The sequence below is a fragment of the Myxocyprinus asiaticus genome, chromosome 10 (genome assembly GCF_019703515.2).
Source record: "Myxocyprinus asiaticus isolate MX2 ecotype Aquarium Trade chromosome 10, UBuf_Myxa_2, whole genome shotgun sequence".
Lineage (NCBI taxonomy): Eukaryota > Metazoa > Chordata > Actinopteri > Cypriniformes > Catostomidae > Myxocyprinus > Myxocyprinus asiaticus.
The window spans coordinates 13,661,286-13,684,368 of NC_059353.1; the positions used below are offsets into that span (position 1 = coordinate 13,661,286).

The 23,083-nt window shown below is 41.3% G+C and overlaps 1 protein-coding gene across 1 annotated transcript in view; it reads right to left on the reverse strand.

Annotated features, from left to right (window-relative positions):
* Positions 1–1,144: 1,144 nt before the first annotated feature.
* Positions 1,145–23,083, reverse strand: part of LOC127446785 (cholecystokinin receptor-like) — a 42,160-nt gene continuing 20,221 nt past the window's right edge. Inside the window, exons 2-5 of the mRNA XM_051707994.1 lie at positions 19,134–19,382; positions 9,621–9,882; positions 3,335–3,462; positions 1,145–1,674 (exon numbers count right to left, since the gene is read on the reverse strand). Coding sequence (XP_051563954.1) covers positions 1,145–1,674; positions 3,335–3,462; positions 9,621–9,882; positions 19,134–19,382 — 1,169 coding nt within the window. The remainder of the gene's footprint in view (positions 1,675–3,334; positions 3,463–9,620; positions 9,883–19,133; positions 19,383–23,083) is intronic.

The window sequence follows — 23,083 nt, forward strand, 5'->3', positions numbered from 1 at the left end:
CTGGATTTTGAAATGTGGGTGTTGCATATCAGAATGGAACCTGGTGGTTGGAGAGGACATGTTAAAACAAGGGATTTGTGACATCAGATAAAAAGGAAAATCATTTTAGAGGTGAAGCATTATTACACTCTGTTAAAATATGCACTGATAAATTGTACAGTGTGCAATAACACCAGGAACATGCATTACTAAAGTAAATAGGGTCAAATTTGATTTCATGTTGACTTTAACCATCTGATTTGGTCTAATTTTTTAAATACTGTGGAATATTATGACCTTTAAAATAACCCTTTAAGTATGATGTTGACTCAATCTTTGAATTTAAATAAGAAATTCAGAGCTACAGTACACTACAACATGTTCTAGGGTTCTAGACAGACAACTAAACATTATTAATGAAGTCTTCATATAAGAAATCCTTCACAATAACTCTCCTGACGTTACAAACACATATTTAAAAAAAAAAAAAAAAAAAATACTGGATATACTAAGCAAGCACTTAAAACTACAACAAGGATAACTTAACGTAATAGTATTGGCTTCCACTTCTTGATTTTCAGTCATTAGCTTAATTTACATAGTCGTTGGAGAATCAGAGGGAGTTGGTGGACGTTAATAGCCCGAGCAACTCAACTTCCTGGTGAGTTAATGGACTCTTGTGGTCTTGACAGTGACCAATGAGCTACTTCTTACACCGAATAACTGACAAGCCATTGTTACATTTTTGGTCTTTCACCCCTGACAGAAGAGAACGAGATTTTAGCAAAAACTGCTAGTAGGAATGACATCTCCAACCAAAAGGTAGTTTCAAGACGGCTTGTGGGATGCTATCGTTACTATGTTCATTTATACAAGTCTTTGGTGTTTATGTAACAACATGTGCCATCACAGATCATTACACAACAACCAATGATGAGCAATTTGTTGCAGCTAGGCAATAAAGTATGTTGCAGCCTAACTGCTTGCCTTTAAACACAGCTACTCACTTGAAACGTCTGTCAACAGAAGTCAAACCTTCATCATTTTTGTGGGATACTGTTCAAAGCTGAGTGTTATCTACCAGTCCAAACCATATGTCAACAACAACCCTAATTCTTCTCTGTCTATCCCAGCCAGGGTCCCATAGGGGCCTGTGGTCTGAGAATCAGCATGGCCCCATGGTGCTTACAGTGGTGTAGTTGAACTTGGACATGGACGCACCAGTCGCAGTGACCTCATCATCACCTTCTCTGAAGACCCTCCTGCGGCATGACCAGCAGCAGCAAGAAAAAGTGACAAGAAGTGCTTTGCGAAAGCGCTTATTCATAAAGCAGTAGATGATGGGGTTGACGCAGGCGGATGTGTAGGACAGCAGGTGGATGAAAGAAATGGGGGCTCCGGAGAGAGCTCTGTGGGCAGATGGAAGGTCAAAAGCTTTCCAGGTGTTAACAGAGTATAGGGGCATCCAGCAGATGAAGAACATAGCCACGATGACAATGAGCATACGGATTACTCTCTTCTTGGCCATTAATTTGGCCTCAGAAGTGTTACTGCGTGGTCGGTCCACCTTTGTGGAGTCAGTTGGGGTGAGGGCTGACATCTCCAAAGAGTTGAGCCTCTTGGACACCTGAATGTAGCAGCCATCTCCATCATCGCTACTAGATGAGACAGTGGCACTGATGTCATTTTTCATTCCTAAAGAGGAAACATTGCATATTCCTCAAAATAATTTACAAGGTAGTCATTCAGCTATACACAATTCATGAGTAAGATGAGGACAAGAGGAAAATTACATATTAAAGTAGATTTGCATTTCCTGAAGGACAGAACAGAGCTTGCAAGGTAGCAAAAGAATAGTTTTAGGACCAATTAAATCTGAAGTATATAACTTTTTCTGTGTTCAAATACTTTCTCCTATCCCAGCTTAATATGTAAAGACAATTACAAGTAAGCCATTCATAGGTTAATTTTCTTGAAAACTTGAAAATTGAAAATTGCTCTGTTTGTTTTGAGCGGCCCACTTAGTCCTGCCCTCACAATGTTACTCAACCAGTGGTGTATTTGGGGGCGGTACTATCTCTTTGTTTGACCAATGGCAGACGGGGGGTGTATTCAGAAAGCTATTATGAAAACAATGTTTATTTTTGCAATTCCGTTTGGTTGCGCTAACAGCAGAAATTACATACTTCAGCTTTAATCCTCAAAAGTACTTAAAAAATTGTTAATGGAATCCCTACTGTTTTCCACAAACCAATAAGATCATATTTGTGCAGTCAGGAGGTTCCTTTTGCACAAACTGTTACCAATAAAAATGGAATAGGAAATGACATTTCACTAATTCAGATGAAACATTTTTAATGTGGAGAGCTGTGACTCATTCAGTGATGGAGAGTTGTAATACTAGATTGCTGAAGCACAGAAACAATGGGGGTATATTTATAACATTAATAGAACGATTTACAGCAGAATAGTGAAATTTAGGATGGGACATAAAACAATCCAGCAGATATTAAAGAGTTCTGCCAATGAGCAATTTATAGTAATATTCAAGTTCATATTTCCTTCTTGCTTTTTTAGGTGCAGATACGGAAATTTTGAACAGCTGCATTTATTTTTTGAAAATTATAGGTCACATTTCATTACTTAGGAAATTGGGTCTCATTCACTTTTTTTCATAAACAGATGGTCATGACTGTACACACAGACAATTAAATCCTCAGGGTAGGTCATCAAATACGTCCACAGGAACTAGCCCAGTTAATATGCTTTGGGGTGGCCTACATGTTGCTTATTAAAAACATAACAATAAATTAGACCATATTATACAACTATCAGTTCCGGTTCTCTAATCTGATTGGACAAGAAGTGTTCCAAGGGTGCTGATATTTAATATAACAACTATCATTAATACTTTGAGACTAGATTACTTCTATTCAAATGAACATGTATGTATACCTGTAGGCTACAGTATATACTGTATGTATGTACACCTTATATAAATTTAAATATGTTTCAGCCCAAGGAGGAGGGCTTCCCTAACTGAGTCATGGGCCCAGTTCCAAGAAACCCCTTAAGAAACCCCTTAATTATAAATGTACATGTAAGTGTATTGTCCCTAAAAGTTTTCTAAACTTATAGTGTTTCTTGCAACCGGCTGCTGGTTACTTCCAAGGTTTCTTCCTCATCTATTTAAACATTTTAGAAAATTTTCCCTGCCATTGACATCTTTGGTTTGTTTACTGTGGGGTTTGTATGAACTACTCTTTGCAAACCTGGTTTGGAATAACATGTATTGTGAAAAGGGCTATAAAGGTAAATTTGATTGAATTGAATATTGACTACATAAAGGTCTCACCACACTGTCCCTTTTTCTGTTCCAATTCAAACTGTATTCCATGGTAGAGCTCTCGGGAAATAAGCCCGTAGGCGATGATCATCACAACTCCAGGAATAAAAAATAGAACAAATAGCAACAGGATGCACCTGAAACAGAAAAGGAGACACAAAAGAACATGATCAACAGAGGCAAAATAAAACTGTCTGGAGCTCCTTCTTTAAAGCACACTACATTTGCATTTTAAATGCGCAATAACCCACCCCACAAATAGACCCACAAATGCATAGCTCTTTAAGACTTTGACATTTATTCAAGAGTGGCCACCCTTAGTAGACAAAAAAGTGCTCTATTTTGATGAAAAGTGTTCTACTTTGATTAATCTTTCAACAACATTATATCTATGAATTCAGGGAAAATAGTCCAGGGCAGTTCTTCTGGTAGAAAATTTAAAAAGCCTTTATTGTCACACTCTGAGGAAGGCTGTTTGCCGAAATGCATCAGTGTGCAGTCACTATTTTTTTAAATGTTTAATGTCCTGATGTGACTAGCCAATTGACAATAAAGGCTTTTTAAATTTTCTACCAGAAGAAGTGCTTTGGACTATTTTCCCTGAAGTCCTATGATTGAAATCCAACCAAACAGCAACTTCTGGGGTCCTACCCAACGAGGTCCTTGCAGCAAGCAGCACTCCAAAATATATTTCTTCTGAACAATATATCTATATATACTGTATGTATATCTATATATCTATATCTATCTATCTATCTATCTATCTATCAGCTGACAGAAAGGCTACAGTTAATCAGATAACCACTCTGTACAATTGTAGTGAGCAGAATAGCATCTCAGAATGCACAACATGTCAAACCTTGAGGCGAATGGGCTACAACAGCAGAAGGCCATGTCAGGTTCCACTTGTGTCAGCCAAGAACAGAAAGCTGAGGCTGCAGTGGGCCTACCATCTGTGTACTTCAGCAGAAATCGAGATTCATCAGACCTGGCTATGGTTTCCAATCTTTAACTGTCCAGTTTTGGCAAGCCTGTGCCAACTGCAGCCTCAGCTTTCTTTTCTAGGCATTCTGTATGCAGATCTGCTGCTCACTGGATGTTTTTTGTTTTTAGCACCATTCTGAGTAAACTCTAGAGCCTGTCTGGCATCAATAATCATGCCACGGTCAAAATAACTGAGATCACATTTTTTCCCCATTCTAATGGTTGATGTGAACATGAATTAAGCTCCTGACCTGTATCTCCATGATTTTATGTAGCACTCTGCTGCCACACGACTGACTGATTTTATTATCACATGAATAAGTAGATGTTCCTAATAAAGTGCTCAGTGTGTTAATATTTACAAAAAGTTTTCTATTTTTCACTTTAAAATAGTGACTACAAATGGCCACATGATGACTTAAAGTTCATCAAGTGTGGCCCTTCCAGGAGCAATGATTAATAGACATGTAGAGACCGTGCACATTGTTACTCACACCAAATACTATCAGTGTAACACATGTGACACTAAAATAATGCAAGCCTTAGTTTTTGCCTTAGTCTGCACAGAATCAACATTAGAGGTGTGCAGCTGTACACATTCAGCTTAGAGGAAACATTGTTGGTGACATGCCGAACAACAGCACTTAGGCTACCCATAGTTATCTCCGTAATGCACAACCTCTGGTGACTTATTGCTTTAAGGCTATACTCAGTATTATTTTCCTCATTAAAAAGTTGAACAGTCCTCTTAAAAAAAAACTTACAACTGCCATATTGGCCAGAGCACCAAAAACAAAACAAAAATTACTAAGTGCAACTGGCAGTTAAAAAGTGCTTTTGAAAGTTCTTAATATGATATCAAGTATAAGGAATGGGTACAAGCAAACTCAGGGGAACAAGAAGAGAGAGAGAGAGAGAGAGAGAGAGAGAGAGAGAGAGAGAGTACTGTTGTTGTCCCTAGCTGTCTAATTAACAACATGATTACTAGTGGTTGTCATAAAACATGAATTTGCCACAGGAGGCAGCCAGCTGACTTTTAAGACACCTGCTCCTAATCTTAGCTCTGCAGAGTGACTCTTTGTCTGTTTCCCTGTCTTTGTCTCCCTTTATGACCCAGTTTACACCTGGTATTAATATGTGTCCCGGGTGATCCGATCACATGTGATCCAACACGATCAAACGGGAAGTCGGCATGTTGTTTCCGAGAGTTCCAGTACCATAAAATTAATTGCATCCTTTTGCGGTTTAACCCTTACCAGCCGGAGCGTTCAAATTTGGGAACAATTATTCCCATGGTTCCTGTCTCAGTATCTTCGCCGTCCAATCACCGATTTTATTTCTGAAAACTGCCAGATACTCACGACAATATAAGCTAAAAGCACATATGATTGGTTAAGGGGTTACTGGGCATGAATAATAAATGTATCGTCATCAGTGTCATCCTCCATTTGCCTGAGCGGAGCCAGAAAGGATACGCCGGGAGATTACTTCCAGTGTTGGACTTACTGCTTCAAATTGGAAAAAAAGCATTTATTTGTAGGAGTAATGCTAGTTATTTCTGAAAAAAATGACATGACCGTTGGTGTTCATTGGTCAGGCAGCTAGCCTCTATTTTTAAGCAAATTGCTGTGAAACTTGCTAAATAAATTTTAGCTAGCAATACTACGTACATTTTTAGCTAAATATCAATAACTTTTTGGCCAATTTTGTCGCTTGTGGAAGATAGTCAAACCTTTTTAGTTACGAAGCATTTATTTGTAGGATTAGCGCTACCTAGTTTATTTCTGGAAAAATTGATGTGACCGTCATCAGCGAGCCTCTTTTTATATCAACCTTTTTTTGGCAGTTTCTGTGAAACTTGCTAAATAAACATTAGCTAGCAATATAATGTACATTTTTAACTAAATATCAATAACTATTTTTGCCAGTTTTGTCGCTTGTGAAAAATCCGCCTGAAGTAATGTGAGGCAGAGAGCAGACGCTGTACAGACCTGCTTGGAAACTGGCGTGCTAGTTAGACAAGTTATCTAGCTTGTTGATTTTCCCATGTAATAAAAAAAAAATGGTAGATATCTTTCTATAAATTAGCAAATAGCCTTACCTATCCATCACACAGACATTATTTTAGATTGCGTGTAGCTTCTTGTTCACAAGGAAAGTGTGAGAGGGCTGTCTGCAGTTGGACATTCTGCTTAGACTGCAAGCCTTTAGTGACTATTCAGTGTATGGATTTGTGAAGAATACACTGCTGACTACCAATTGTTGGTCTTTTTTTCTGTTGTAGAGATGGATAGAGACTATGGCTCTCTGCTCAGCACCCTCAAGAGGAGGAGGCAGCTGACTGCTGGTGAGCTTAGGTTCATAGCAGAGGAGGACATGGCTCATGAGGGCATGAGCACACAGGAGAAGATCTGCTGGACCAGGAACTACTGCAGGAAGATCCAGACCATGAGGAGATGGAGGATGAGATGGAACCTGATCCCCAGCCAAGACCATCAACTGGGTATGTATGAAAGTGTATGTATTGTTTGTTTCTATTTCTCATATGACTGATACTCACAGTAACACTAACACTGTTACTCTTATTATTTTGGGTATGGCTAGCCATTCTCGCACAGGTCCCAAGTCAGCTAGAAAGCGTAAACGCTTCCCTGACTCTGTGTCTTATCCCTCGTACTCTGACACGATTCACAGGCACCAAAACCTCTCCCATTTAAACCTAGCCATCCATTCGGTATTGACTTAGGTAGCGTGTGTCAGGCTGTGCGGTCAACCTCCAATGTGATGTTGTGAGAAATTGACTTTATCATGCTGTTTTTTACTCAGGCTGTAGTTGCTGAGATATGCAGCTTTACAAACCATCAGGGGTGGGAGCTCGTCCATAAACTGTCTGTCATATTCCAGCTACCAAGGAGCTTGGATGGAGGTGACCCCAGTGAATTTTACAGATTTCTTGGGTTGCTCATTTACATGGGGTTTTCAATTCTCCCTGATTCCCATCATCATTGGGGAACCAAGTCACTTCAGGGCTCGTGGGATTTATGTCGCGTGACCACTACAAGGCTCTTTTAGCAGCTCTACATGTTGTAGACCCTACCACAGAGGATAATCAGGATTGCCTTAGGAAGTTGCGTTATCTTATGGACCACCTCAAACAAAAATGCCAGCAGCTCTTTCAGCCTAACCAAAATCTCTCAATAGATGAACGTATGGTCAGGTCTAAAGTTCAGTCAGGATTTAAACAATACATGAAGGGCAAGCCTACTTGGTGGGGTTTTAAATTATGGGTAATTGCAACATCAGACTCGGGGTATACTCTCGACATTAATGTTTACACAGGTAGTCATGACGGGCGTGTCACTGACTTGGCCACCAAAGTAGTTGAATCGTTATTGCAGCCATTCAAAGACCAGGGCCACAATGTTTGGTTTGACAACTTTTACACATCCCTAGCTCTTATGGTTAAGTTGTTGTTAGAAATGGGAACTAATGCCTGTGGGACATGCAGGGTGAATCGTAAACTGTTTCCTGCAGAATTTAAAGACATCAAAAGTTGGGAACGCAAGACAGCTCATGGGGATATGAATGAGCTGGCTTATTATTAAATTATTATTATTAAAGCTATACTCAGTATTATTTTCAATACTTTTGAAAAAATGACAACTGCCATATTGGCCAGTGCAACCAAAAACAAAAATTACTGAGTGCACCTGGCAGACAAAAAGTGCCTTTGAAAGTTCTTAATATGATATCAAGAAAGTATAAGGAATGTGCACAAGCAGAACAAGAAGAGAGAGAGAGTACTTTTGTTTTTAGCAACATGATTACTAGTGGTTGTCATAAAACATGAATGTGCCACAGGAGGCACCCAGCTGACTTTTAAGACACCTTTTTTTATTATTTATTTTTTTTATTTATTTATTTATTTTTTAATTTGGAATGCCCAATTCCCAATGTGCTTTTAAATCCTCGTGGTCACATAGTGATTTGCCTCAGTCCGGGTGGCGGAGGACGAATCCTCCGTGTCTGAGATCATCAACCCATTCATCTTATCACGTGGCTTGTTGAGCGCGTTGCCACAGAGACATAGCGCATGTGGAGGCTTCATGCCATCCACCGCGGCAGCCACGACTCACCATGTGCCCCACCGAGAACGAACCACATTATAGCGATCACGAGGAGGTTACCCTGTGTGACTCTACCCTCCCTAGCAACTGGGCCAATTTGGTTGCTAAGGAGACCTGGCTGGAATCACTCAGCACACCCTGGGATTCGAACTAGCAAACTAGCGAACTCCAGGGGTGGTAGCCAGCGTGTTTACCACTGAGCTACCCAGGCTCCTCACCTGCTCCTAATCTTAGCATTTCAGAGTGACTCTTTGTCTGTTTCTCTGTCTTTGTCTCCCTTTTTGACACTGCTTAAGCCCTGTGCACACCAAACATTAATTTCCACCGCAATTTCTTTGCGCGATTAACATTTTGATTCAAAACAATGGATTCCTATATAGCCGATTCTGACCTGAGGTGAAGAGGTCAGAGGTGGTGCTTCATTGCTGTTTGGGATGCATTCAGAACACATTAGCATTTACACATCAAATGCAGTGTGGACAGATGAGTTTTTGACTACCTCTGTATGTGGTTTTTGTGATGCGATCACAAAACTTTTTAGATCTGTTTCCACCTGTACTTAGTGCTGACCACTTGTGATAGGATCACCCAAAACTCTTAATACCAGGGGTTTATGAGACAGACAAACAGCAATGTCATGAGAAATAATGTTCGACATGATGCCTTTCTCATTAAAGTTGTTTTCCGGGTTCGAACAACTACAGTATATGTAAGCCATTCGTAAGTGAGCATAGACTTCACCGTTAAGTCTATGCTTTTAAAACAGTATGTATTTTGAGGTTTATCCCAGTGCAATGTGTAGCCCCTTAGACTTCCATTGTAAGTGCATTACTTGCACGTGATTTTTGTTTGTTCAAAAAAATATTCTGTGGTAATCGACAGCATGCTTAAGGGATTAAGTTGTATTGAACCTGAAACATTCCCTCAAGCCTACTTTGTGCTTGTTGTACTGTAAGTAAATCAAAGAGACAACTTTGCATCAATCTATAACAACAGGGCTCGGACCACTGCATGGTCTGCCATGCATTCAGTATTGTTTCTCATCAAAAAGTGTCTACTTGTTTTTGAATAATCATGTGATCATGTTATTTATCAAGAAGTTATTACATTGTTATTACTGTTTTATTACACACATAATGATTCTGGTTGGTTCACTAACCCCGAGAAATATCTGCAGTACTCACCATGCTTGCTCCACCTCATTCTGTGGCCATTCATGGCGACACATGTGAGCCGTGATGTTGTTGGGTTTGCTGAACGTGACTAGGGTGCTGAAGATGGGATAGGGTGTCATGATCAGTAAGGACAGAACCCAGGTAAAAGCGATGACTTTGTAGGCGTGGGAGCGGGTCTGCCATGCCCGCGACTTCAATGGGTTACAAATCGCACTGTACCTCTCAATGGCTATAGCCACTAGACTAAAAGTGGATATGCACACTGAAACACCTGTTATAAGGAAAAAGAATAAAACATTTTTAAATAAAGAACTGGGCACATTTAAGGTTTAATAAGTCGTTGTACAAACTAGAGTCAAGAGCTCAAAGATCTTGTCCTCTAAGGACAAATACGGCCTGGTAAATCAAGATTTATTTAGATATTTACAGATACTCAATACTTCTTAAAAATGTTAAAGGAAAATTCTCAGACTGACCATATAGTACAGATTGTCACCCAAGTAAATAAAAAGAGCATTAGTTGAGTGGTATCATATACTTCAGTGTTATATATACTGACAAACATGTAAAGCAAATAACTACAATTTGTAAGACAGCAAATATAAAATACATGATTTCAGAATAATAGTCAAAAATATTATTAACAAATTGATACACCAACTAAACTAATTGTTATAAGGTTAGATCAAGCAGAAATAGATATTTAAGTCAACAATTGCACATTACCACTTTTTACAGAAAGCAAATGAAAATTAAGAGCAAATGTGTGTATATAATAATGGTTTGTGCACTGCAAAAGGTGTAACGTGCAACTGTTACCTTAAGTAGCTCATTCTGCCTGATCATAATCCTTAAAATAAGTTTTGTTGGTGTAACCTAATGTATTAAAGTTGATTCAGTGATGTTCAACAACAGTTTTATTTCCAACCAATTAATTTTATATTAATAATATCAAATTATTTCAAATTGAATAATAATAGCAAATAATTATGTTAGATGTTCCACATGAAGTACATGTTTTTACATATTGTTTCAATGTAATTATGTAATTTATTTTTGGTTTGTTGGATATGTGTACTGAGTGATGTCTGGTAACTATGTTCTCTATTGTTGTTGTTGTTGTTGTTGTTGTTGTTTTGTTGCTTTCTTCTCAAATGTAATTTGCCCAAAAGTGCCCAAAGATCTGAATGCAGGATACAAATCAGGGATTCAGTGTTCCAGGGCTTTCACGTCTAGTTTATCTGCCAAGTTTTCTGATATAGCTGTTCTTATCGCTAAATGAATTTATTTCACATCTAGAAGGGGTTGACACAGATCAAAATTGAATGTGACAAATCCTTGAGAAATGCGTTCTTATAAAAATACAAAGCTATCAGCATTTTGAAATGGCATTCTATTAGCAGTCTCTGTAAAGTGAGATTGCAGACCACCCTACATGTTTGAGGAATTACTGTCCTGATGGCCCGAGAGCTCTGATCTGATCTCACTCTCTGCACCAGAGCTCATACCAGGGAAATTGTTCTTTGATTTACAAATCCCATTCCTTCTCCTCCCCCTCAAAAAACAAACAGGGTGGTTGGTTGGCACAGCGTGTTGGATGAGCTGCCATGTCGCACTCTGTCACTGTGTGCTGCAGGCCACTCGCACACACTCAAGCAAATAAGATCTGCTCTCTTCTGAACTATGTCATCCCCAGGGGCCTCTCTAACAGACAGTGAACATAATGCATGGGGGAAAAAGCATCCTTAAGAAATGCTTTCTGCTTGCCCATGTATGCAAGTAAAAAAAAAAAAAAAAAAAGGCACAAAACATGACAATGTAATTGTTTCCTTGGAACATGCAACCTGAATTGTTTACATTTAGTTTGTAACTTTGTGTCGTGACTTTTGTGCAACCACATTCTCTTTATTTTAGTCCGCTACTGTCCAGAACTGAGCAGTCACAACTTGAGTAAATTTTTTCCCCTCCAATCCATTTTACAGAAGCCCTTGTGTGTCAGATTTGACCTTTGCATTGTATCAGCTGCTGCTGAATGAGCCTTGACTTTCATTTAGGGAGTTAGTGATCCATGAAAAAAGTGGAGGTCAGCTGGGTGCATTCAAACATAAGTCTACACCAGTGGCCAATTTCATTTTCTGAAAGCTAGGAACTGCCCCAATGTCAACTTTAGTAATACAATAAAGCTTGATATCCTGGTAATTATATTACAAGCAAACAGTAGTCTCGCGTAGCCAGACTTAACGTATGGTCAAAAGTCTGAGTTATATAGAGCTGTTTAGTCATGACGTCAATTTGTAGATCAGCCCAGAAGGCTATTTCACCATGGGTTCCCTCTGGAATTTCAAATGGGTACTTAGAATAGTGGTTTTCGAGTTGCTAACAAGTTACCTAAGGTCTACAACTACCGGATGCAAATTTAAGTATTTACAGTATATTTATTTGGACACAAAGAGACCGTTTGACTCAGATGTAAAGCAACCAACCACAATTTACCTTGTTTTACATGATGTTAAGGAGCAGTAAATGTAAAGTACATGATTTCACAATAATAGATCGGCACAGAAAAAAAAAAACATTTAAAAATACAGTTTGGCAATCTCAGCAAATGGCTGTACAGAAGACTAGCAGAAATTAACAGAAATTTGTAGACTTTGCGATCAGATTTACTGTCCTTCCAAAAGTAATAAGTACTGATTATTTCACAGAAATATAAACAAATCGTCATGGTTACTTTCGTAACCTCTGTTCCCTGATGGAGGGAATGAGACGTTGTGTCGATGTAGTGACACTAGGGGTCACTCTTGGGAGCCCCAAATACCTCTGATTTTTTGAAAAAGGGCCAATGAGAATTGGCAAGTGGAATTTGCATGCCACTCCCCCGGACATACGGGAATAAAAGTAGCTGGTATGCAACCACTCATTCAGGTTTTGTGCTGAGGATCCGAGACCAGGTCCCGGCCATTTCAGCAGGTAGTTCAGCATTGTGTCAAGAGGAACACAACGTCTCGTTCCCTCCATCAGAGAACAGAGGTTACGAAAGTAACCATGATATCTGTCACTCACTCGACGTTGTGTCGATGTAGTGACACTAGGGGTCCCTATACAAAACGGCACAACTATCTGAACTGTGTTACGTGAACTGGCGGTGTGTGATGGGCAGACCGCTGTGTGCCTTGTAGCCAGCACACCAGGCCATCACGTAACCTCCCCCAATGCTCTTATGAGCATCGAACGATCCATCAGGAACAAGTTGACTGCCCAACTATAGGGACAGACTAGCCCAGCCGAGGCCTCTTTCCCTCTTTTTCAACCCAAAAAGAGTGGAATTTGTTAACTGACTGGGAGCCATAAGTGTCTGCGTCGGGGGGGTCCCTCCCAAGGGGAAGACACCGCGGAGACCACACCCCACCCAAAGGGGGGGGGGTATTTTGAGTGGAATATGTCACATGGTCTTACCGAGGCTTGTCGGAACTATGTCATGGGGAGAGTTCCCATAGTAGTTAATAGAGTTCCTCCCCTACCTGAAGGGGGAGGAGTTTCTACAGAGCATGGCGACCGGGGGCAGAGGGGCCTCTGCCCAAGGAAGACGCAGTTTGCCGACAGGGAAACGATTTTGTGGAAGATATCACATGGGGTTGCCTTCGGGGAACCAGCACATGTGGAGCACCTACCTCAGTACAGGGGCTCATTAGCACACGTACTGGGCCGGTCAGCGAGTTTCTCCAAAAACTCAACTGCCAGAGGGCTAAGAAGGAAAGTCAACCAGGGATCACAGTCTGTGAACACGACTGGGAGTCAAGAGTGCACGTCTTCACCTCAAGGGAGGGGAAAGGCGCTATGCGCAAGTGGTAAACCTGGCCAGCTGTCCTGGAAACTTAACTGCTAGTGCTTGCCAATACACGGGATGAGACCGGCTCAACCTGGAGATTTTAGAACCTCGCAAAGGTGTTGGGTGTTGCCCAGCCTGCTGCTCTGCAGATGTCTGCCAAAGAGGCGCCACTGGCCAGGGCCCAGGAGGCCACCACACTCCTGGTAGAGTGGGCTCATAACCCCACAGGGGGTGGCACATCCTGAGCCTGATATGCCATCGCGATGGCGTCAATGACCCAGTGGGCGATCGTCTGTTTGGAGACAGCACTTCTGCTGTCCACCAAAGCAGACAAAGAGCTGCTCGGAGCTTCTAAGGCTCTGTGTACAATCCAAATAGATGCGTAAAGCTCGCACCGGACACAGCAACGCCAAGGCTGGGTCTGCCTCCTCCTGGGGGCAGCGCTTGCAGGTTCACCACCTGATCCCTAAAAGGGGTCATGGGAACCTTGGGCACATAACCTGGTCGGGGTCTCAGGATCACGTGAGAGTAACCCGGACAGAACTCCAGGCACAATTCGCTGACAGAGAAAGCCTGCAGGTCCCCTACCCTTTTGATGGAAGTGAGCGGAGTCAGGAGGGCAGTCTTCAAAGAGAGAGACTCCAAGGGCTCAAAGGGATCTCCCTGTAGACCCCGAAGGACTAGAGAGAGGTCCCACGAGGGGACGAGGCGCGGTCTGGAGAGATTCAACCTCCTAGCACCTCTCAGGAACCTGATGATCAAGACGTGCTTACCAAAGTACTTACCATCTACTGCATCATGATGAGCTGAAATAGCGGCTTCATACACCTTCAAGGTGGAGGGGGACAGCCGCCCCTCCAGCCTCTCTGGCAGGAAGGAAAGCATCAATCCAACTGCGCATCTCTGGGGGTCTTCGCATCAGAAGAACATCACTTAGCGAACAGATGCCACTTCAAGGCATACAGGCGCCTCGTAGAGGGAGCCCTAGCCTGAGTGATCATGTCTACCACCGCAGGTGGTAGGCCACTTAGGTCTTCCACGTCCCTTCCAGGGGCCAGACGTGGAGATTCCAGAGGTCTGGTCGCGGGTGCCAGATGGTGCCCCGTCCCTGAGAAAGAAGGTCCTTCCTCAGGGGAATTCGTCGGGGGGGGGGGGGAGCTGTTGTGAGGAGAGTGAGATCTGAGAACCACGTCTGGGTGGCCAGTAGGTTGCTACTAGGACGACCTGCTCCTCGTCCTCCCTGACCTTGCACAGGGTCTGTGCAAGTAGGCTCACTGGGGGAAACGCATATTTGCGTACTCCAGGGGGCCATCTGTGTGCCAGTGCATCTATACCGAGGGGTGCCTCGGTCAGGGTGTATCAAAGCAAGCAGTGGGAGGATCCCAGGAAGCAAACAGGTCTACCTGTGCTCGACCAAATTGACTCCAAATCAGCTGGACCACATGAGGGTGGAGTCTCCACTCTCCCCTGAGGGTAACCTGATGTGACAGCACATCTGCTGTGGTGTTGAGGTCGCCCGGGATGTGAGTGGCTCGTAGCGACTTGAGGCACTGCTGACTCCAGAGGAGGAGACAGCGGGTGAATTGTGACTTGCAATGGGAGCGTAGACCGCCTTAATGGTTGATGTACGCTACCGTCGCTGTGTTGTCCATCCGGACCAACACGTGCTTGCCCTGGATCAATGGCCAGAACCTCCGCAGGGCGAGCAGTACTGCCAACAACTCTAGGCAGCTGATGTGCCAACACAGCCGCGGGCCAGTCCAGGAGCCAGCGGCTGTGTGCCCATTGCATCTGGCGCCCCAGCCTGTCTTGGAGGCGTCTATTGTAACCATGACACGCCTGGAGACTTGCTCTAGGGGAACCCCTGCCCATCAAAATGCAACGATGCACACGATGTGTCCCGCGGTGCCATGCCCATCTCGGGACTCGAGTCTGAAGCCAGTGCTGAAGCGGTCTCATATGCATCAACCCGAGCGATGTGGCCGCCGCTGAGGATGCCATATGCCCCAGGAGCCCCTGAAAAATTTCAGTGGAACCGCTGTCCTCCATCTGAACGCCTTCAGACAGTTCAGCACCGACTGCATGCTCTCGTTCGTGAGGTGTGCTGTCATCAAGACTGAGTCCAACTCCAAACCGAGAAAAGAGATGCTCTGAACCAGGGAGAGCTTGCTCTTTCCCAGTTGACCCGAAGCCCCAGTCAGCTGAGGTGCCGGAGCACGAGGTCCCTGTGTGCGCACAGCAACTCTCGAGAGTGAGCTAGGATTAGCCATTTCCTTAGCGGGAACGACCTTTGTGAAGATGCGAGGGGACAAGGACAGGCCGAAGGGGAGGACCTTGTACTGGTATGCCTGACCTTCGAAGGCAAACCGCAGGAAGGGTCTGTGTCGAAGAAAGACCAAGACGTGGCAGTATGCGTCCATCAGGTCTACCGCCACGAACCAATATCGTTAGTGTGCGTTTTTGCGTCAGCATCTTGCTTTCTTACGAAAGCAAGCCGCAACGGCAACGTCGCCATGGTCATGTTTCGTGGCCATCAGAAGCGGAGAGATAATGACCGCAACCAGGAATAACACACAAACGGAAAGGCATCTTAAAAAGACATTCCGTGTGTGTCGCTCTTTTTGTGAATGAAAATATACTCTTTTAGAATATACTCTCTTATTTTTGCTCTGCCGAAGCGCCCAGGGGTGTTCTCTGCACTCCACAGGGGCAGAGGGGGAGAAGCTGCTGAAATGCACCGTAAATCCAGCAGTTTTGAGGTGCGTCTTTGGAGGGAATTTAATTCAGTGCACTGAATACAACCGTTCGGCTCCGAAGAGAAAATCTGAATAAGTGGTTGCATACCAGCTCCTTTTATACCCGTATGTACGGGGGAGTGGCATGCAAATTCCACTCGACGATTCTCATTGGCTTTTTTTAAAAAAAGCAGAGGTGTATGGGGCTCCCAAGAGTGACCCCTAGTGTCACTACATCGACACAACGTCGAGTGAGTGACAGACAGGGAACATTTTTTATTTTTTATTTTTTTAAACAAAACAATCTTTAAATGATTTAAAGCTACAAATTTGGTACAAGTTGGCAAATCTTTTAAAAAAACTGTGCACTAACTCATTGTTGACAATGAATATTTATTAAAGGAATAGTTCACCCAAAATAATAATTATCTAAGAATTTACTCACCTTTATTCCATATCAAACTTGTATTACAGTACTTTCTTCTGCGGAACAAAAACAAAGATATTTTCTATGCAGATATGAGGTGTTTTTGTCCGTACAATGCATGTCAATGGGGTCCAACATTTTCAAACTCCAAAAAAGACATAAATGCTACATAAAGGCAATCCATACAACTACAGCTGTTTAATCTATTTCTTCAGAAGAAATGCCATTGGTTTTGGGTGAGAACAGGCACAAATATACTTCTTTTTTCAATATAAATCTTGATATCTGCAGTCTCCTTAGCGATCATGATTTGAAGATTGATTACAATTCCACCCACTTGATGGATATATAGCAGATACATGCCGTGGGCTTTGAGACGGAACAAGCATCAGAGATTTTTATTACACATTATTAAACGCTGTGCCCAAAACACATTATACAGGTGAGTATAAAGTCACGGAAATGTTATTGATGTAATTTGTTGCTCTATAACCCAAAAGTCAACAGAAACTATAATGTTTAAGTGGCGAACTTCATGACCAAATTGTTTTAAATTCAGGACAGTCTTATCACACAAATTAAAGATTGTCATATATTGAGCCGAGCATGTTTATGTCCATTAAATCATACAATGAACCATAGTGCCAAAAGAGCTTTTTTAGAAATACAGCAAAAAGAAAAAGAAAAGGTGAAAACCACAGGTGTTTTGTCACTCACCTCCTCTATTTGGTAAGGTCCAACAAGATCGGCCTTGAGTCTGACAAAGTCAATTAGCATACTTTTCGTTGTCAAACTTTTTTGACATTTAGATAAATTGCTTGCAGTCAACAAGGCCAACGAAACTCAAACTGTTGAAATCGTAGAATCGTGCTTGCATTTGTGTGGTGATATCATTATAATCCTGTCAAAAAGTTTCCTTCTCTCATCCCTGATAGACTGGTTGCCTCTTGCTCGCCCTTCCTTGAGGTTGAGCTGGATGCATTTCTGAAGAAATTGCGCATGGCAAACATCTAAGCCCTGCCATTTGTTATACAAAGCAGCCATTGTGTTCTTTATTCGAGCTCAACAATAGCCAATGTCCATGCCCTTTTTCTGAAGCACATTGAAAAGTGAATCCGTCAAATTGAAAATGTCCTCATAGATGCCAAGTAGAAAGTACGTTGAGACTTTTGCCAGCCAGGCATCATATCCCGCAGCCATCTTAAGTGTGTCATTATCCCAAGCCACTGGATTTTCGATCATAGACTGAAACAAAGTCTTTAAATCTGAGTAGTGGTGACTAATTGTCTGAACAAGGTGCGAGTGTGATGACCATCTTCTCTGCGCAGCTCTCTGTATCCGTCCCTTGACTACCTCATCCAGAAGTTTTGTGTGCTTTGTTGATTTGCTGAAGAATGAAGAAAGCCCTTCCACCATTTTGAAAAAGAAGTGGTATTCTGAAATAGATCTCGCTGACTGTGACAGTACGAGGTTTAGTTTGAGGGCATAACAATACATGAAAATAGCCTCTGGGATATTTTTTTTCTCTGAACTTGGCCTGCACACCATTTAAATGTGATACCATAACTGCAGCTCCATCATATGTTGGTGCAATTAATTTTTCCGTGCAGTTAAATTTCTCCAAAGTTTCCAAAACATATGCATTATGTTCGTCACTCACATCATCAAAACCTAAAAATGCTTCTTTCACCTCTTGATTCAGTACATAGTGCAGTATGACTGATACCTGGTCTTTATTTGTGAAGTCTGTTGATTCATCAACTTCTACAGAAACAAAGGGCACTGCAGAAATGTCATTTTTAATGTTATTGATGATAATGTCTCCGATTGCCTCAATCAGATAGATATGGATCTTGTTAGACAAGCCTGAGAAAAGAGTGGATGGGCTTAAATGCATGGCTAAACTCGTATCATTCTTTGCAATGAGATGAACCAGTTCTATGTAGGTCCAACGGTTCAAAGAGACATTGCCTTCCTCGTCACCCCAAAATGCTAATTCTTGCTTAGCTAGATAGCAGGTAGCATCAATCAGTTTGTTTAGTGTTTCTCTATTTTCTTTAACTTTTCTATTGTGAAGTTCAGTTGTTAATCTCATTTGTTCATTGAGAGTTAAGTCTATACGGCTAAAGCCAAATTTTTCTTTTTACTCTTCTGTTAAGTAAACACTGCTTACCTTGCTTATATGGACAGCATGTCCCTGATGTGTAGAACGTCTGCACAGTGCATGTATCAAGCGCGAAGGAAGGAGTTGATTTTTGGTCTGTTTCTCACCCAAGATTGCATCGCTTTAGAATACATGGATTAAACCATTCAAGTTTTATGGAATACATTCATGCTGCCTTTATGTTTTTTTGTTTGTGTATTTGAAGGTGTTGGACACCATTGACTTGCATCGTATGGACAAAAACACCACATACCTCCATACGAGTTTGAGACACCAAAAGGGTGAGTAAATGATGAGAGAATTATCATTTTTGGATAACTATTCTGACTAACTGTCTTTCGTTAGTTAAAGTGTATGTCCATCTTACCCATGAGATAGGCCACAATCTTGCACATGGCAGCTCCAAAGATGAAATCCTCCAGCAGGTTGGGTATAAGAGTGAAGGGCATGCAGAACACAGCCATCATAAGGTCACTGATGGCCAGGGAGAGAAGGAATGAGTTGGTGACCGTCCGCATTCGCTTGTTCACGACCAAAACCACGATGATGAGCAGATTACCAATCACACTCAGCAGGAAAATTAGAGCATACAGTAGTATGCGTAGCGAATCCATTTCTGAAAGATAAAGATAAAGGCTTAATAGCAAATCAACACATCAAATAATAAGTCCCTGCTTTTGAAATGTGAAAGCATAAACAATAATTGAAGTTAGCTTGGGTGAACTAAGAAATGAAGAGGGTCAGTGATGGGTTTTAAAAGACAGGAGGGGTTTGCCCATCCCTCAATTGTTATTGGATTAATATTTAATCCAATACCAGCGATCGTTGGTGAAAATATTAAACCAAATCCTGTCAGTGCATTGTATGGGGTTTGATTGTGACAAATGAGCATACAAACAACATGGAGCCAAAGCCACATGTCTGGATATATTCCATTTTAAATCTGATGATGAAAGCTCCAACAACACAGTTTTATGAAACATTTTCTAAGCCCATCATCTGTGATTTATATATTACATTTACCTTGTCAGCAAAGTTTTCATGGTATGGAAAATAGACCCCAAAATGTAACAATGGGAGGGTGTGTGGACCATAATATGACCTTGAAACAGTTTCATTGCCTAATGCATTTTAATCATTTCAGTAATCAAAACATATTCAATGATCTGGCATAAACTGAGCAGTAAAAATCCCTCTTTTCACCACCAAACTCTATAATTTATGTTAATTCCAACCAGTCTTTTTTCCCACTCTTTGTAGTTTTTGCAAGCAGACAACCAGTGTCATAGAATAGTCCAAATCAAAAGATACATCTAAAGGTATATATTGCTTGGTTGATCAAAACAATGGCCTTTGAACATCTTAATTGGATTAGAAGGATTGAAACCATGTGACATACCAAAGACAATCCAAAAAACAGAGACAACAACAAATATACACATCCCCAAGTCCCATGTTTAATAGAGGAACAGCTTTAAGTCAGCCTAATTAAGACTGGGTGGACTGTGACTTCCAATTAATCAGGTCTCTTGCCAGCAGTGCGACAAAAGCAATAATATATTTTTTAGAAGCAGATAGGGCAGATATTGGGAACATTTTAAAAACATGTTGTTACTTTCAAATGTAGTTTTACAGTTTAAAAAAGTTTGGCAATATATAATGATAAGAAGTTTTTTTTACATTGAGGCAGTGGATCAGTTACATTGTGTTATTATGTTAATCAATACATCTGATAGGTGCTATTAGATTGTTCTTGCTGACTCCAGAGAATTTTTAGAACTCATAAATGCCTCTAATGCAACCTGAAGCTGGCAAAGGAAAAAAATCAATTAATCATAAAATAATATCCTTTAATGTAACAGCTTTCTTATTGTAAACAAGCTGTGTTTATTCTAATACGACTGATGGATCGTGGCTTTTTCAGCTGATGTATGTGGCCATAAATCACATTTCTATGCAAGGAATCATTCTTTACGACATGGCCCATCACCTAATTTAAGCAATGAGTTAGAAACATGATTTGTACCTGAAATGCAGTGACTAACTGAGAAAAATAGCAGGATTACTGAAATCCATAAGACTAAGAATCAAAATCCTGCAGGCACATCATAAACTTCCAATGAATTCGTGGGGGCCTGGATAGCTCAGCGAGTATTGACGCTGACTACCACCCCTGGAGTCGCGAGTTCGAATCCAGGGTGTGCTGAGTGACTCCAGCCAGGTCTCCTAAGCAACCAAATTGGCCCAGCTGCTACGGGGGGTAGAGTCACAATGGGTAATCTCTTTGTGGTCGCTATAATGTGTGGTTCTCGCTCTCGGTGGGGTGTGTGGTGAGTTGTGTGTGGATGCTGTGGAGAATAGCATGGGCCTCCACACATGCTATGTCTCCACGGTAACGTGCTCAACAAGCCACGTGATAAGATGCGCAGATTGACGGTCTCAGACACAGAGGCATCTGAGATTTGTCCTCCACCACCCGGATTGAGGTAAGTCATTATGCCACCACGAGGACTTAGTGCGCATTGGGAATTGGGCATTCCAAAAATGGGGAGAAAAAATAAATAAATAAATAAATAACCTTTCAATGAATTCATCTAATAGCATCAGAAATAAGGAGCATTTCTTAAAGCATGTAAAGATATACAGTATGTGCCTATTTTAAATCTGATTTAACTTTGCTTGTGTTATTATAGATTTAACATGATTCATGTCACTCAGCTCAGTAAGAATCATGAGATATGTTTTCAGTGGTCAGCTTAGCTGAAAAGCTACTTTATTATTTGCACAAAACACAAAACTCCAGAGAATCCAGGCATGTGCCGTGGGCTTTGAGATTGGGCAAGCATCAAAGATTTTTAATACACAATATTAAATGCTGTGTCCAAAACACATTATAAGGGTGAGTGTAATGAAATGTTTTAAATGTTTTAGACATAAATTGTTGCCTTAGAACCCACCAGTCAATGGAAACAACTGTCACAGTGGCAAACTTCATGACCAAATTTTTTAAATGCAGGACAGTAATATTGCTCATATCACACAAATTAAAGATTTTCATATATTGAGCCGAGCATGTTTATGTCCATTAAATCATACAATGAACCACAGTGCCAGAAAAGCTTGTTTTAACATACAACAAAAAGAAAAAGAAAATATTGGCAGTTACTAGTTTCAGCATCATAGACCTCACACGTCACTTTTCCCACAGTTCAGACCCACTGGAATGGACAGCAGCAAGTAACTAATCTGACCACCAAAGACAATAACCTTAACCTGATTGCACAAGGCAAATGTAACATAGACACGGCAGTCTACAGACCTTATTTTTTAAACAGACACTGCGCCAAACAAATAAGCAAATAAATGAATAACTGTCTGTGCTGCTCAACTGAGATGAAAGATGATGAATCTGAATGAAAACAGTAGTTTATATTAACAGTTATATTTAAATAATTCATATAGTGTCATTTTTCTTTTAGCACTTCTGTTAGGTAAGCACAGCTTACCTTGCTTATAACGGCACGTCCCAGAGGCCACGTTCACACATTCGCAGCAGAATACAGTTGTCAGACCTGTTTTGAGTGCTTAATATTGGTGTGTTCACACACAGGATGGTTATTTACGAGTGTGACAATCGCATTCTATAACCGAACTGAGACATGCAAATTTTCAGGTCTCACAACTGCATTCTCGGCAAACCTGTGCTGTGTGAACGGAACCGCACTGGACGACTAGCTGTCTGTCATGACATATAATGTGGAAGCCACGCTGCACTGTACACAAGTGTGTCTCATATTAATCAGGAGGGTTTCGTTAACTCACAGAGATGGAGATATGAACTGCTTGTCATCTGAAGATCCAACCGCTGTCTTTCACCGAAGCTACTCGCGATTGCGATCTGCGCGACAAATGCTGGGCTCTGCACTCGGTTAAAAAGCATTCAAAACCACTGTCGGTTAATTATGATCTGATGAATGAACTTGTGCCTCATTTGGACTTGTTTATTTAATAACGCAGCATTATTGTGATAAGATATGCCAGTGTTATGGACATTGCCATTTTTAATATTTACTTCAGTCACTGTCACGATGGTTACAGGTGTTACGGTTGTGACTTTGGTTGTTTGTTCATACAGACAGCTTTCATGCCGCTACTGTAAGATGCTGTATGAACAGGACATTTCAAGACTCACACCTGTAAGTAAATGCAATTGGCAATCCCAAACACTGACTGTGTGAATGTATCCATAAGCCAAATCATGGTATTGTATCTTTTCTCTGTGTGGGTAACATTATCAGCTTAACATATTTTAATATA